We start from the raw sequence: 14,637 nt of genomic DNA on the forward strand, positions 1-14,637 counted from the left end.
TGTGGATACTCTGCCGGGAAGAAGGACTGCTGTGCTGCTGAAAGGACTGCTATTCTGCTGGGCTGCTGCTCTGAGGGACTGCCACTCTGCTCTGCTGATTGGCTGCCTGCTGCCCTCTTGTCTGGGTGCGAATGATTGGACCTGCATCTCTTGAGCCTGGAACACAGAGTGACTCCAAGAGCTGGTTGCCTGACCTCCTGATGTGAAGCTTCACTCACAAAACAGACTTCCAACAACCTTGCAACTGAACCTAGACTCTGCCGTCTGTGAGTCTACAGTGCCAAGTGGAGCCACTGCAATCCGGGAACCTTGGAAGTGGGTTAAAGTGCTCTGCTTGCCTCGTGGACACAGCAGAACCAAAGCATATCCTCGGTTGCGAGGTGCAAACGCAAGCAGAAATGACGCATTGCCGCTGCATGGATTGTACCCATTGTAAAGACCTGCACCGCCACCTCTGCCCCATAAGAACCACCACTGTGCAACACATCCTCAGCACAGGCCCTCTCATCCCTTGTCAACGGCAGCCTTGACGCCGGATTAGGCATTGCAGCTCTTCAGAACTGATACATCACATACATACCCGACTATGCACTTCATCCTATACTCTGGACTTTGCATCTCAAGCCCGTTTGATGAGATCCTCGACCACGAGGCAGACCTTCGCATTGCAGCCTTGCCGCATCTGGGAACCACCGTTTTAAGGTACTCTGTTCAATGGGTCTGAGTGGGTCCCTATACCCGGCCCGATCAGTTTGCTGACGGTGTGAACTTGTGACTTTGTCCTGGTCCGGCACAAACAGATATCCACAACTGAAGCTTTGTGCTTTTTGGAGCTATTTTCACTGAAATCTTTAAACTTGAATACCTCCTGTTCTACTGATTGGCATTTTGGTCTTCTTTTATGTATTTAGTAATGCTCTATTTTTCTAAAGTAGTGTGGGAACATTTTGGTGTAGGTGTTTTTTTCAATTTACTACGGTTTGAAGTGTTGCACAAATACTTTACAACTTGCCTCTTTGTTACGCCTGACTGCTTGATGCATGTAGGAGGCTGGCCTGGCTTATAGTAGGTACCTTGTGGTACTTACACATTGTGCCAGGTCCAGTTATCCCTTATTAGTAGATTAGAGGTATTCTAGCAGCTTAGGATAATAGAGGTAGCTATAGCAGAGCAGCTTAGGCTGAACTAGGAGACATGCAAAGCTCCTACTATACCACTTATATCACTTAGTACTATATCATAAGAAAACACAATACTCAGAGTTACTAAAAGTAAAGGTACTTTATTTTAGTGACAATATGCCAAGCATATCTCAGAGGATATACTCCCTTAGGAGGTAAGTAATATACACAAAATATACACACACAAACCAAATCAGGTAAGTAAACAGTTAGAAAAGTAGTGCAAACACTGTAGGACACAATAGAATGCAATAGGGTTAAATAGGCCTAGGGGCAACACAAACCATATACTCCAAAAGTGGAATGCGAACCATAAATGGACCCCAGGCCTAGTGTAGTGTGTAGGGGGTCGCTGGGAGTGTAAGAAAACACTAAGGGTGTCCAAGATACCCCAACCCAAGACCCTAAAAAGTAGGAGTAAAGTTACCCTACTATCCCAGAAAGACAAAGTCGAGATAGGGGATTCTGCTAGGACAACAACTGTAAAGGAAGGGGACCAAGTCCAAGAGTCACGCAAGTGTCCGGGGGGGGGGGGTGGCAGGAGCCCACTAAACCCCAGAGGAAGGTGCAAAAGAGCTACCTCTGGGTGGAAGAAGCCGAAGATTCTGCAACAACTGAAGGTGCAAGGAACTTCTCCTTTGGTCAGAAGATGTCCCACGGCATGCTGGAGGATGCAGAGTTGTTTCCATGCAGAAAGACTGCAAACAAGCCTTGCTAGCTGCAAGAGTCGCGGTTGAAGCTTCTGGGTGCTCCCAGGGCCGAGGAAGGACCAGGAGGTCGCCCCTTGGAGGAGAAGACAGGTGGGGCGCTCAGCAACACGGAGAGCCCACGCAGAAGCAGGCAGCACCCGCAGAAGCACCTTAACAGGCGTTCAGAAGATCTGAGCATGCCGGTCAACTCAGCACAACAAAAGGGAGTCCCACGAAGTCGGAGTCCAATTCAGCAAGTTGGGCAATGCAGGACAGAGTGCTGGGGACCTGGGCTAGGCTGTGCATGAAGGATTCCTTGCAAAAGTGCACAGAAGCCCGAGCAGCTGCAGTTCAAGCAGTACACAGGATTACTGTCTACCGTGGGGAGGCAAGGACTTACCTCCACCAAATTTGGACAGAAGGGCCACTGGACTGTCGGGGACACTTGGACCCAGCTCCTGTGTTCCAGGGACCACGCTCGTCAGGATGAGAGGGGACCCAGAGGACCGGTGATGCAGAAGTTTGGTGCCTGCGTTGGCAGGCGGAAGATTCCGTCGACCCACAGGAGATTTCTTCTTGGCTTCCAGTGCAGGGTGAAGGCAGACAGCCCTCAGAGTATGCACCACCAGGAAAAAGTTGAGAAAGCCGGCAGGATAAGGCGCTACAATGTTGCTGGTAGTCTTCTTGTTACTTTGTTGCAGTTTTGCAGGTGTCCTGGAGCAGTCAGCGGTCAATCCTTGTCAGAAGTCGAAGAGGGAAGTGCAGAGGAACTCTGGTGAACTCTTGCATTCGTTATCTGGTGAGATACCCACAGGAGAGACCCTAAATAGCCCTCAGAGGAGGATTGGCTACAGAGAAAGGTAAGCACCTATCAGGAGGGGTCTCTGACGTCACCTGCTGGCACTGGCCATTCAGAGCTGTCCATTGTGCCCTCACACCTCTGCATTCAAGATGGCAGAGGTCTGGGACACACTGGAGGAGCTCTGGGCACCCCAGGGAGGTGCAGGTAAGGGGAGTGGTCACTCCCATTTCCTTTGTCCAGTTTCGCACCAGAGCAGGGCTGAGGGGGATCCCTGAACCGATGTAGACTGGCTTATGCAAGGAGGGCACCATCTGTGCCCTTCAAAGCATTTCCAGAGGCCAGGAGAGGCTACTCCTCCCAGCTATTTCCAAAGGGAGAGGGTGTAACACCCTCTCTCAGAGGAAATCCTTTGTTCTGCCTTCCTGGGACTGGGCTGTCCAGGCCCCTGGGGGACAAAAACCTGTCTGAGGGTTGGCAGCAGCAGTAGCTGCCGAGAAAACCCTGGAAAGTTAGTTTGGCAGTACCCGGGCTCTATGCTGGAGACCCAGGGATGCATGGAATTGTCTGGTATTGGGGTGACAAATCTATGATCCTAGACATGTTACATGGCCATGTTCTGAGTTACCATTGTGCCGCTACATATAGGTATTGACCTATATGTAGTGCACGCGTGTAATAGTGTCCCTGAACTCATAAAGTCTGGGGAATTTGCCCTGAACAATGTAGGGGCACCTTGGCTAGTGACTACACTAAGTAACTTTGCACCTAACCTTCACTAAGTGAGGGTTAGACATATAGGTGATATAAGTTACTTAAGTGCCGTGTAAAATGGCTGTGAAATAACGTGGACGTTATTTCACTCAGGCTGCAGTGGCAGTCCTGAGTAAGAATTGCCTGAGCTCCCTATGAGTGGCAGAAGAAATGCTGCAGCCCATAGGGATCTCCTGGAACCCCAATACCCTGGGTACCTAGGTACCATATACTAGGAAATTATAAGGGTGTTCCAGTGTGCGAATCAGAATTGGTAAAATTAGTCACTAGCCTGCAGTGACAATTTTAAAAGCAGAGAGAGCATAAACACTGAGGTTCTGGTTAGCAGAGCCTCAGTGATACAGTTAGGGAACACATACAGGGCACACTTTATGAGCACTGGGGTCCTGGCTAGCAGGATCCCAGTGACACAGGCAAAACAAACATACATACAAGTAAAAATGGGGGTAACATGCCAGGCAAGTTGGTACTTTCCTACAATGCACAGCTACCCGATGGTTGAATACAGGTCAATTTAGGGTTGGCTTATACCTCAAACTGACAAAAATTGTGGAAGCTCCTTCTCCAGGGCTCACACCCCAGTCAATTAACAAACCAATTTCTTACAGTAGGCGTCTACTGAGGGGGCAATGAGAGATGAGTAGAGGGAGAGCTGTAGGGCATTGAGTAGGCATGTGCTGAGAGGCGAGTAGAGGGCGCAGAGCAGCGTGATGAGTAGGCATCTACTCACAGGCAGTGATGAGAGGTGAATGGAGGAAGAATAGGGTGATGAGTAGACATGAACTGTGAGGAACCAATTGCAAAAAGGGGGAGGGAGCACACTGCCTCTTATGCTATCATACAATTCATCAAGATGCATTGTGGTTAATGCAGTGCATTATAACACATGTTGTAGGAGGCTGGACTGGCTTGTAGTGAGTACCTAGGGGTACTTACACCTTGCACCAGGCCCAGTTATCCCTTATTAATGTATAGGGTGTCTAGCAGCATAGGCTGATAGATAATGGTAGCTTGTAGGAGGCTGGACTGGCTTGTAGTGAGTACCAAGGGGTACTTGCACCTTGCACCAGGCCCAGTTATCCCTTATTAATGTATAGGGTGTCTAGCAGCATAGGCTGATAGATAATGGTAGCTTAGCAGAGCAGCTTAGGCTGAACTAGGAGACGTGTGAAGCTACTACAGTACCACAAGTGTCACTTGCACAATATCATAAGAAAACACAATACACAGTTATACTAAAAATAAAGGTACTTTATTTTTATGACAATATGCCAAAGTATCTTAGAGTGTACCCTCAGTGAGAGGATAGGAAATATACACAAGATAAATGTACACAATACCAAAAATATGCAGTATAGTCTTAGAAAACAGTGCAAACAATGTATAGTTACAATAGGATGCAATGGGGACACATAGGGATAGGGGCAACACAAACCATATACTCCAAAAGTGGAATGCGAACCACGAATGGACCCCAAACCTATGTGACCTTGTAGAGGGTCGCTGGGACTGTAAGAAAACAGTGAGGGTTAGAAAAATAGCCCACCCCAAGACCCTGAAAAGTGAGTGCAAAGTGCACTAAAGTTCCCCAAAGGACATAGAAGTCGTGATAGGGGAATTCTGCAGGAAAGACACAAACCGGCAATGCAACAACGATGGATTTCCAGTCGAGGGTACCTGTGGAACAAGGGGACCAAGTCCAAAAGTCACAAGCAAGTCGGAGACGGGCAGATGCCCAGGAAATGCCAACTGTGGGTGCAAAGAAGCTACTACTGGACAGTAGAAGCTGAGGTTTCTGCAGGAACGACAAGGGCTAGGAACTTCCCCTTTGGAGGACGGATCACTCACGCCGTGGAGAGTTGTGCAGAAGTGTTTTCCTGAAGAAAGACCGCAAACAAGCCTTGCTAGCTGCAAGTCATGCGGTTAGCGTTTTTGGATGCTGCTGTGGCCCAGGAGGGCCCAGGATGTCGCCAATTGCGTCTCGGGACAGAGGGGGCGTCGAGCAAGACAAGGAGCCCTCTCAGAAGCAGGCAGCATCCGCAGAAGTGCCAGAACAGGCACTACGAAGAGGAGTGAAACGGTGCTCACCCGAAGTCGCACAAAGGAGTCCCACGTCGCTGGAGGACAACTTAGAAAGTCGTGCAATGCAGGTTAGAGTGCCGTGGACCCAGGCTTGGCTGTGCACAAAGGATTTCCGCCGGAAGTGCACAGAGGCCGGAGTAGCTGCAAAAGTCGCGGTTCCCAGCAATGCAGTCTGGCGTGGGGAGGCAAGGACTTACCTCCACCAAACTTGGACTGAAGAGTCACTGGACTGTGGGAGTCACTTGGACAGAGTTGCTGGATTCAAGGGACCTCGCTCGTCGTGCTGAGAGGAGACCCAGGGTACCGGTGATGCAGTTCTTTGGTGCCTGCGGTAGCATGGGGACGATTCCGTCGACCTACGGGAGATTTCTTCGGAGCTTCTAGTGCAGAGAGGAGGCAGACTATCCCCGCAGCATGCATCACCAGAAAAGCAGTCGAGAAGGCGGCAGGATCAGCGTTACAGAGTTGCAGTAGTCATCTTCGCTACTTTGTTGCAGTTTTGCAGGCTTCCAGCGCGGTCAGCAGTCGATTCCTTGGCAGAAGGTGAAGGGAGAGATGCAGAGGAACACGGATGAGCTCTTGCATTCGTTATCTAAGGAAATCCCCAAAGCAGAGACCCTAAATAGCCAGAAAAGAGGGTTTGGCTACTTAGGAGAGAAGATAGGCTAGCAACACCTGAAGGAGCCTATCAGAAGGAGTCTCTGACGTCACCTGCTGGCCCTGGCCACTCAGAGCAGTCCAGTGTGCCAGCAGCACCTCTGTTTCCAAGATGGCAGAGGTCTGGAGCACACTGGAGGAGCTCTGGGCACCTCCCAGGGGAGGTGCAGGTCAGGGGAGTGGTCACTCCCCTTCCCTTTGTCCAGTTTCACGCCAGAGCAGGGCTGAGGGGTCCCTGAACCGGTGTAGACTGGCTTATGCAGAAATGGGGACCATGTGTGCCCATGAAAGCATTTCCAGAGGCTGGGGGAGGCTACTCCTTCCCTGCCTTCACACCATTTTCCAAAGGGAGAGGGTGTAACACCCTCTCTCAGAGGAAGTCCTTTGCTCTGCCATCCTGGGCCAAGCCTGGCTGGACCCCAGGAGGGCAGAAACCTGTCTGAGGGGTTGGCAGCAGCAGCAGCTGCAGTGAAACCCCGGGAAAGGCAGTTTGGCAGTGCCAGGGTCTGTGCTAGAGACCCGTGGGATCATGGGATTGCACCAACAATGCCAGGATGGCATAGAGGGGGCAATTCCAGGATCTTAGACATGTTACGTGGCCATATTCGGAGTTACCATTGTGAAGCTACACATAGGTAGTGACCTATATGTAGTGCACGCGTGTAATGGTGTCCCCGCACTCACAAAGTCTGGGAAATTGCCCCTGAACAATGTAGGGGCACCTTGGCTAGTGCCAGGGTGCCCTCACACTAAGTAACTTAGCACCCAACCTTTACTAGGTAAAGGTTAGACATATAGGTGACTTATAAGTTACTTAAGTGCAGTGAAAAATGGCTGTGAAATAATGTGGACGTTATTTCACTCAGGCTGCAGTGGCAGGCCTGTGTAAGAATTGTCAGAGCTCCCTATGGGTGGCAAAATAAATGCTGCAGCCCATAGGGATCTCCTGGAACCCCAATACCCTGGGTACCTCAGTACCATATACTAGGGAATTATAAGGGTGTTCCAGTAAGCCAATGTAAATTGGTAAAATTGGTCACTAGCCTGTTAGTGACAATTTGAAAGAAATGAGAGAGCATAACCACTGAGGTTCTGGTTAGCAGAGCCTCAGTGAGACAGTTAGTCATCACACAGGTAACACATTCAGGCACACTTATGAGCACTGGGGCCCTGACTAGCAGGGTCCCAGTGACACATACAACTAAAACAACATATATACAGTGAAAAATGGGGGTAACATGCCAGGCAAGATGGTACTTTCCTACACATGTTAATTGACATTCCTTAGTGTTCACTGTTCTTGGTGCAGCCAGTGCTGTGCATCTCTAGACACGTTTCAGGATATTTGTCCTTCTTCAGTAGAGAGAATAGAGTTAAATTTGGAGATGCTGGCAATGCTGCCCATCGTCTTCTCAGGTTTCATTACCACTCCCAGAGCACAGGTGCATCTCAGATCTCGTCAGACAAAGACTGTGAGGAGCCAATCAGAAAAACAGGGGAGAGAGAACACTGCCTGGCATACCAGCACACAATTTACCCAGATGCACTGTGGTAAAAGCAGGGCATAATTACACTTTCTCGACAAGGAGAGGGCAGGCTAAATTGTGACTCATATTTGCCTGTGACAGGCGCGTGTCCCTTTGAAGCTCGACATCTGCAGGCATAATCTCCCCTAGTCATCCTGTCAGGAGGAGGCCACACCTCCTCCCACCAACAGACCCTTTGTACTCCACATGGGAGGAATTCACACCTCCTGGCCGGAGGGCAACAGGCTGCCTCAGGTCGTAGCTGGGTTTCAACAGAAACAGCTACTAGAAACTTAGGGTAAAAAATGCCAACTTTCTAAAAGTGACATTTGCAAAATACTAATTTAAAATGTGACTTTACCAACAGGTTGGATTTTAAATTCATATTAATTTGAGAATTTGAACCATTGTTCTAGCTATTCCAAAACTACAGTTAGGCATTATAAGGTGGAATATTCTAACCTGGTGCTTTCCAATGGGAAAGTTAGCCTTGTTACAGTGAAAAGTTGTGACTTTGCACTGTCATGTAAAACATAAAATTGACATATCCTTCATTTTAATATCATGCTCCCTGTCTTATGAGAGGTTAAGGCGTCATTCAGGGCGACTTATAAATATTAAAAAGGAAGGTTTAGGCTTTGCAGAAGGGTTATTTTGCCAAGTCAATTTAGCAGTTTAAAAGCTGCCAGACTAGGCTGCAGTGGCAGGACTAGAGTCATGTTTTCACTTTGTCACTTTAGTGGTTGCACAATCAGTGCTGATGTCCAATAGTGCTATTTAACTCTCAGGCCCTGGATACACAGAGAACCATTGTAGGGAAATGCCTCCCTTGGCATGGTTACCCCTTAACATTTTGCCTTTTGTTGATGCCAGTTATGATTGAAAGTGTGCTGGGATCCTGCTGAACAGGCCCCGGCACCAGTGTTCTTTCCCTAAACTGTACCTTTGTTCCCACAATTGGCACAGCCCTGGCACACAAATAAGTCCCTTGTAACTGGTACCCCTGGTACCAAGGGCCCTGTGGCCAGGGAAGGTCTCTAAGGGCTGCAGCATGTATTATGCCACCTGGGGACCCCACACTCAGCACATGCACACTGCCTCACAGCTTGTGTGTGCTGGTGGGGAGAAAATGACTAAGTCAACATGGCACTCCCCTCAGAGTGCCATGCCAACCTCACACTGCCTGTGGCATAGGTACATCACCCCTCTAGCAGGCCTTACAGCCCTAAGGCAGGGTGCACTAGACCACAGGGGAGGGCATAGCTGCATGAGCACTATGCCCCTACAGTGTCTAAGCAATTTCTTAGACATTGTAAGTGCAGGGTAGCCATAAAGAGTATATGGTCTGGGAGCTTGTCAAACACGAACTCCACAGTACCATAATGGCTACACTGACATCTGGGAAGCTTGGGATCAAACTTCTCAGCACAATAAATCCCCATTGATGCCAGTGTGGGATTTATTGAAAAATACACACAGAGGGCATCTTAGAGATGCCCCCTGTATACCAGTCCACACACCAGTGTTAGGCTGACCAGTTCCTGCCAGCCTGACACAACCCGACAGGTTTCTGGCCACATGGAGTAAGTGCCTTTGCCAATCTGTGGCCAGGAACAAAAGCCTGCACTGGGTGGAGATGTTTTACACCTCCCACTGCAGGAACTGTAACACTTGGCGGTGAGCCTCAAAGGCTCTACCCTGGTGTTACAGCGCCCCAGGGCACTCCAGCTAGTGGAGATGCCCGCCCCTCTGGATACAGCCCCCACTTTTGGCGGCAAGTCCAGCGGGGATAATGAGAAAAACAAGGAGGAGTCACCCACCAGTCAGGACAGCCCCTTTGGTGCCCTGAGGTGAGGTGACCCCTGCCTTTAGAAATCCTCCATCTTGATTTTGGAGGATTCTCCCAATAGGAATAGGGATGTGCCCCCCTCCCCTCAGGGAGGTGCCACAAGAAGGGTGTAGCCACCCTCACGGACAGCAGCCATTGGCTACTGCTCCCCAGACCTAAACACCCCCCCTAAATGTAGTATTTAGGGGCGACCCTGAACCCAGGAAATCAGATTCCTGCAACCCGAAGAAAAGAAGAAGGACTGCTGATCTGAAAGCCCGCAGAGACGAAAGAGATGACAACTGACTTGGCCTCAGCCCTACCGGCCTGTTCCCGACTCAGAGAACCTGCACATTGACGCATTCCCTGGGACCAGCGACCTCAGAGGACTCTGAGGACTGCCTGACATCTAAAGGACCAAGAAACTCCAGAGAACAGCGACACTGTTCAGAACTTGCAAAAAAGAAACAACTTTAAAGAGACTCCATCTTCCCGCCAGAAGCGTGAATCTTCAGACTCTGCACCCGATGCCCCCGGCTCACAGGCAGATCACTGTGGTTACATCTGAGACTCTGTGGCGCCGCTGAAGGCTGGCAGATCTCCGCAGGCAGATCACTGTGGTTACATCTGAGCCGCTGTGGTGCCGCTGAAGACTGCCAGCTTTACCGAGCAGGCGTTGTGTTTAATGAGTCAGCTCAGTAAAAAAAAAAAATCTCCAAAAACAAACTACATATTTTGTTATAGAAAAACAAAAAGGAAAAGTAACAGAGTTTTCTACCATTTTGGTTTGCTGTGTTAGACCGCTAGGTGATTCCTGGCGAGCCCAGTTAGGAAAACTGGACTCTAAGAACCACTTCTATCTCTGATATAGTGACCGAGGTCCCAGCGGCAGATGGGCCTTAGAAAGGGTTTCTGTTGATGGAGCCCAGGGAGGCTCTGCTGTTGGACACAAGGCACTTCTCCTGACACTAAACAGAGCGGGTGAGCTGCGGGTTAGGCGGACAAGACAACCGCTGCTTTCTGGTGGATCCCTGCGTGTGCCAAACTCTGGTGAGGCCCATACTCAGTCATTCCTGGCAGCGTTCTCCGTGGCTCCTCGAGAATGTCATGAATAATCCCTGCTTCCCTACTCCCTACACTAGAAGCTCAAGTGTGTGACCTGTAATCCCAGGGCTGTGACAGATGCACCATGTGCTCCTCTGCAGCGTCTTCTCTGGAGTTCAAAGTGGGATTCGAAGGCTGCGACCCACACACCCTGTGCTCCTCGGCAGCCACTTCAGTAGCACTGGTACTCTCAGTTTGTGACTAGTGATCCCTGGACAGCAGCTGCCATACCTTGTGCTCTGCTGCACATGGAGCTCACGGTATGAGATCTGTGATCCCGGGACACACACAGACATGAGTTGTACTCCTGGCCCTCTCCACATATAAAGCCCACAGAACTGTCTGAGATCCCAGAACATATTATGTGTACACTTGAATCTCTTTCACTACAGAGCCCACGGTGCTGGAGATCCCTTAACACGCACAGACATACTGTGTACACGTATGCAGCATCTTCTGTGGGACTCAAGGTGTGGGACATGTGACCACAGGGCTGTGACAGACATACCGCCTTTCTATAGGCTTCACACCTTGTGCTCTTGTGCAGAATTATCTATGGAGACCTTGCACTGCAATGAGTGATCTCTGAATTCTTCCAGACCAGCTCTGTGCTCCTGGGCAGAATTCTCCATGAAGCCTTTACTAAGCACTAACTTCTGCCTGGATTGATACAGACAGTGTACGTCTGCAGCCCCTTCTTGGGGGCTCAATGTGGGGTTGTGATCACAGGGCTGTGACATACCTTTCTGCCCTTGGATAGGCCTGGGCGGAACGCCGCAAAGTGATAAAAAAAAACTCAGCCGTGCTCCGTGGAGTTACGCAAGCAGCGGAGTGCATTAGGGCATGACATTGACACTGGGTGTTTGTCCCGCGTTGAAAAAATCAGCACGAACGGCACAACACGCAGCGCATGAGGGTGCTGCTTCTTTTCTGCCGCTCGAGTAGATTTTTAACTTGAGAAGCAGCTTCCTCAACGTGAACGGAAGGTTTCTCAATGCGTGGGGTAGCGACCATCCGCGACCGCCCAAGTTGAGAAATCTTGCTGGGAGGTGGTCTGGAGTAAAATTTTTCTCGTTCACCAACTTAAATTAAGCAACAAGGAAAAAAACTCCACTATGCAGAGTTTTTGGGAACTCCACGCTCTAAGCAAAGCGGGAAAAACTCTGCAAACTCCGGGAGCGGAGCGGAGTTCACCGCCCACCCCTACCCTTGGACAGCTTTCTCAATGTAGTCCTAAGTACGTGATCAGTGCTTGGTGACCATAAAGGATAAAACAGCAAACGCTGGATTTGCAGATCTAAGTGGCCTTGGGTGGACACGGCACTTCCTTGGGTGGGCAAGGGCACTTCCTTGGGTGAGCCAGGGTACTTCCTTGGGTGGGACGAACCCACCTGGCTTAACCTCTAGAACTGGGCCTGCTTCCCTATATTTCTCAAGGAGTGAGTTCACTTGTGATCCCATCACACCTAGTGACCCCATCACACCTACACACGCACCTTGTACTCCTCTGCAGCCTTCCCTATAATTCTCAAGGAGTGACTTCACTTGTGATGCCATCACACCTATACACACACCTTGTACTCCTCTGCAGCCTTCCCTATAATTCTCAAGGAGTGACTTCACTTGTGATCCCATCACACCTACACACATACCTTGTACTCTTGGGCAGCCTTCCTGTGAGTCTCAGGGAGTGACTTCACTTGTGATCCCATCACACCTACACACTCACCTTGTACTCTTGGGCAGCTTCCTCGATGGGACTCACTGAGTGAGACCTGTGCTCCTTGGATCTGTCGCACACAACACAGATCAGTGACTGATCATCTTCACAGAACAGCCTCAGTCTCTCCTCGTGTTTCTCGCACAGATTCCGCTCCGGGGGCTTCAAGGGGGGCAGGTGAAGCTGTTTTACCATTTCCACCATGTTTCCCAGTTGCCTGTTGGGTCGGAGGCTTCTCCCAGGAGATATTGCTCTGCACTGTGGACAGGGGGAGTTTCCATCTCTCCCCTCCCAGCTCTGAGTGATGCAGGAGCGGCAGAAGACGTGTCCACAGTCCGTGGACACCGGGTCCGTGAAATATTCCAAACAGATGGAACAAGTGGCCTCCTCTCTGAGACCCGTGAGCTGAGCTGCGGCCATGAGCCCGGAAACGCAGGGAGGGGAAGGAAAGTTTCGTTTCTCTGTTTGTAAAGTGGGCGGGTCTGTGTGTCTCCTGTGTGTGCTGGGACTTGCTGGTTCTCTCTGAGTGTAAAGTGGGGGTGTCTGTGTGTATGAAGTGGGCGGGTCTGTGTGTGTGAAGTGGGCGGGTCTGTGTGTGTAAAGTGGGGGTGTCTGTGTGTATGAAGTGGGCGGGTCTGTGTGTGTAAAGTGGGGGGGTGTGTAAAGTGGGGGGTGTCTGTGTGTGTAAAGTGGGGGGTGTCTGTGTGTGTAAAGTGGGGGTGTCTGTGTGTATGAAGTGGGCGGGTCTGTGTGTGTAAAGTGGGCGGGTCTGTGTGTGTAAAGTGGGGGTGTCTGTGTGTATGAAGTGGGCGGGTCTGTATAAAGTGAGAGTGCCTGGACTTCCTAGTGCTCTGTGTATAGAGTGGGCGCGTCTGTGTGTAAAGTGGGGGTGTCTGTGTGTATAAAGTGGGAGTGTCTGTGTCCCCCCTCCTCTCGTGTGTACTGGGACTTCGTGGTTCCAACCCCCGTCGCTTTCCAATCTGGGCCACTAAAGAAGGCCTTTCTAATTGTATTTTAAATGTGTGGATACAGCGCTTACTGCCCCGGACGAGACATCGCAGCGCTAATGTGCAAGTTCAGCTCTGACTGCAGCAGCCCCGGCCTCAGGCGGTACCACCGGGGCCAGACTGGGCCCCGGTGGGTTTATTTCTGGGAAGAAGAGTGAGAGAAATACAGGAAATTACAAGTGACCCCAGGACTTTCAGTCTCAGACAACAAGGGAAAGGGCGGGGGAGGGAGGAACACACGGGGGTGAAGAATCACGGGGAAGATAAGGAAACCCGGACATAAAGGCAGATAGATGGGGGAAAGGATGTCAGAGGAGAAACGAAAAGGACGAGGAACAGAAAACGCCTCAGTTTTTTTCAGAATTTAAAGTTTCACAAAGTTCCATTAACTGACCCTAAACCGGTCCATCACCACTGAAGGGTCCTTTGATACACAGACAGGCGCGCCTATGGCTGCTCTGTGGCTCTATTTTCGGGCATAGTGCATTCTGGGACTTGTAGTTTGTCTTTTTAGATTATGAGTATTCTCTAAAAACTCACGGCCAGTAAGAGCTCTTGGCTAACAGGCCAGGACAGCTGGGAGGTGTCAGACACGCAGAGGGTGATGGGAGGAAAGCTTGCACTTTGTCTAACCCAATCCACTCTCCTTTGCCCTGATGCCTCCCCAGTTTGGCCCCGGCGTGTGCACATCAGCCTTGAGCCTGTTCAGGTAGGAAGAGTCCAGCCCGAGCTGCCAGGCCAGGTCCTCCCTGAACCAGAACACAAGTACCAGGGCCGGTCCCGCACTGTGGGGGCTCTTTAGTCGGGTACAGCTTGGTTCCAGTGGCACAGTGCACAAACGAAGGGTGGGTTAGGGTGCGCCCTGAGGGATTGCTGATGGTTAGACACATTACAAGCATTCGTCCCAACACCTTTTGTCTGCTTGAAGGTGTCACCGATGGCACGGATCCCTGGCAGGTGCGGGGGGAGTATGGACAACCCCTCACACACACGGGGTGGGCACAAAACAGACAGCAACCGCACAAGCACCGCTCATGCGCAGAACAATGACTGTCACGGATCACAGGTACAGCCATGAAGCATAGAAGGCAGTCACCTAGGGTACCCAGGTACGTCACATACCAAACTGAAGGGAAACAAATACAATTAATAAATCAAAGCTCCGCCTAAATCTATATGCATGTGTGTGGTCTTTGTACAGCGCACACCTGGCTGGAGTGCAGCATTGAGCTGTACAGGTCAAAGACAAAGTTACCATCAGTGGAGGGGG

The 14,637-nt window shown here is 50.4% G+C and overlaps 1 protein-coding gene across 1 annotated transcript in view; it reads right to left on the reverse strand.

The window, feature by feature from the left end:
* The window catches only part of LOC138282989 (E3 ubiquitin-protein ligase TRIM39-like), a 119,367-nt gene extending 106,474 nt beyond the window's left edge, over window positions 1–12,893 (reverse strand). Inside the window, exon 1 of the mRNA XM_069221082.1 lies at window positions 12,370–12,893. Within this exon, the coding sequence (XP_069077183.1) occupies window positions 12,370–12,780 (411 nt within the window). The 5' untranslated portion in view covers window positions 12,781–12,893. The remainder of the gene's footprint in view (window positions 1–12,369) is intronic.
* Between the last annotated feature and the right edge of the window lie 1,744 nt (window positions 12,894–14,637).

The sequence above is a fragment of the Pleurodeles waltl genome, chromosome 2_2 (assembly GCF_031143425.1).
Source record: "Pleurodeles waltl isolate 20211129_DDA chromosome 2_2, aPleWal1.hap1.20221129, whole genome shotgun sequence".
NCBI lineage: Eukaryota > Metazoa > Chordata > Amphibia > Caudata > Salamandridae > Pleurodeles > Pleurodeles waltl.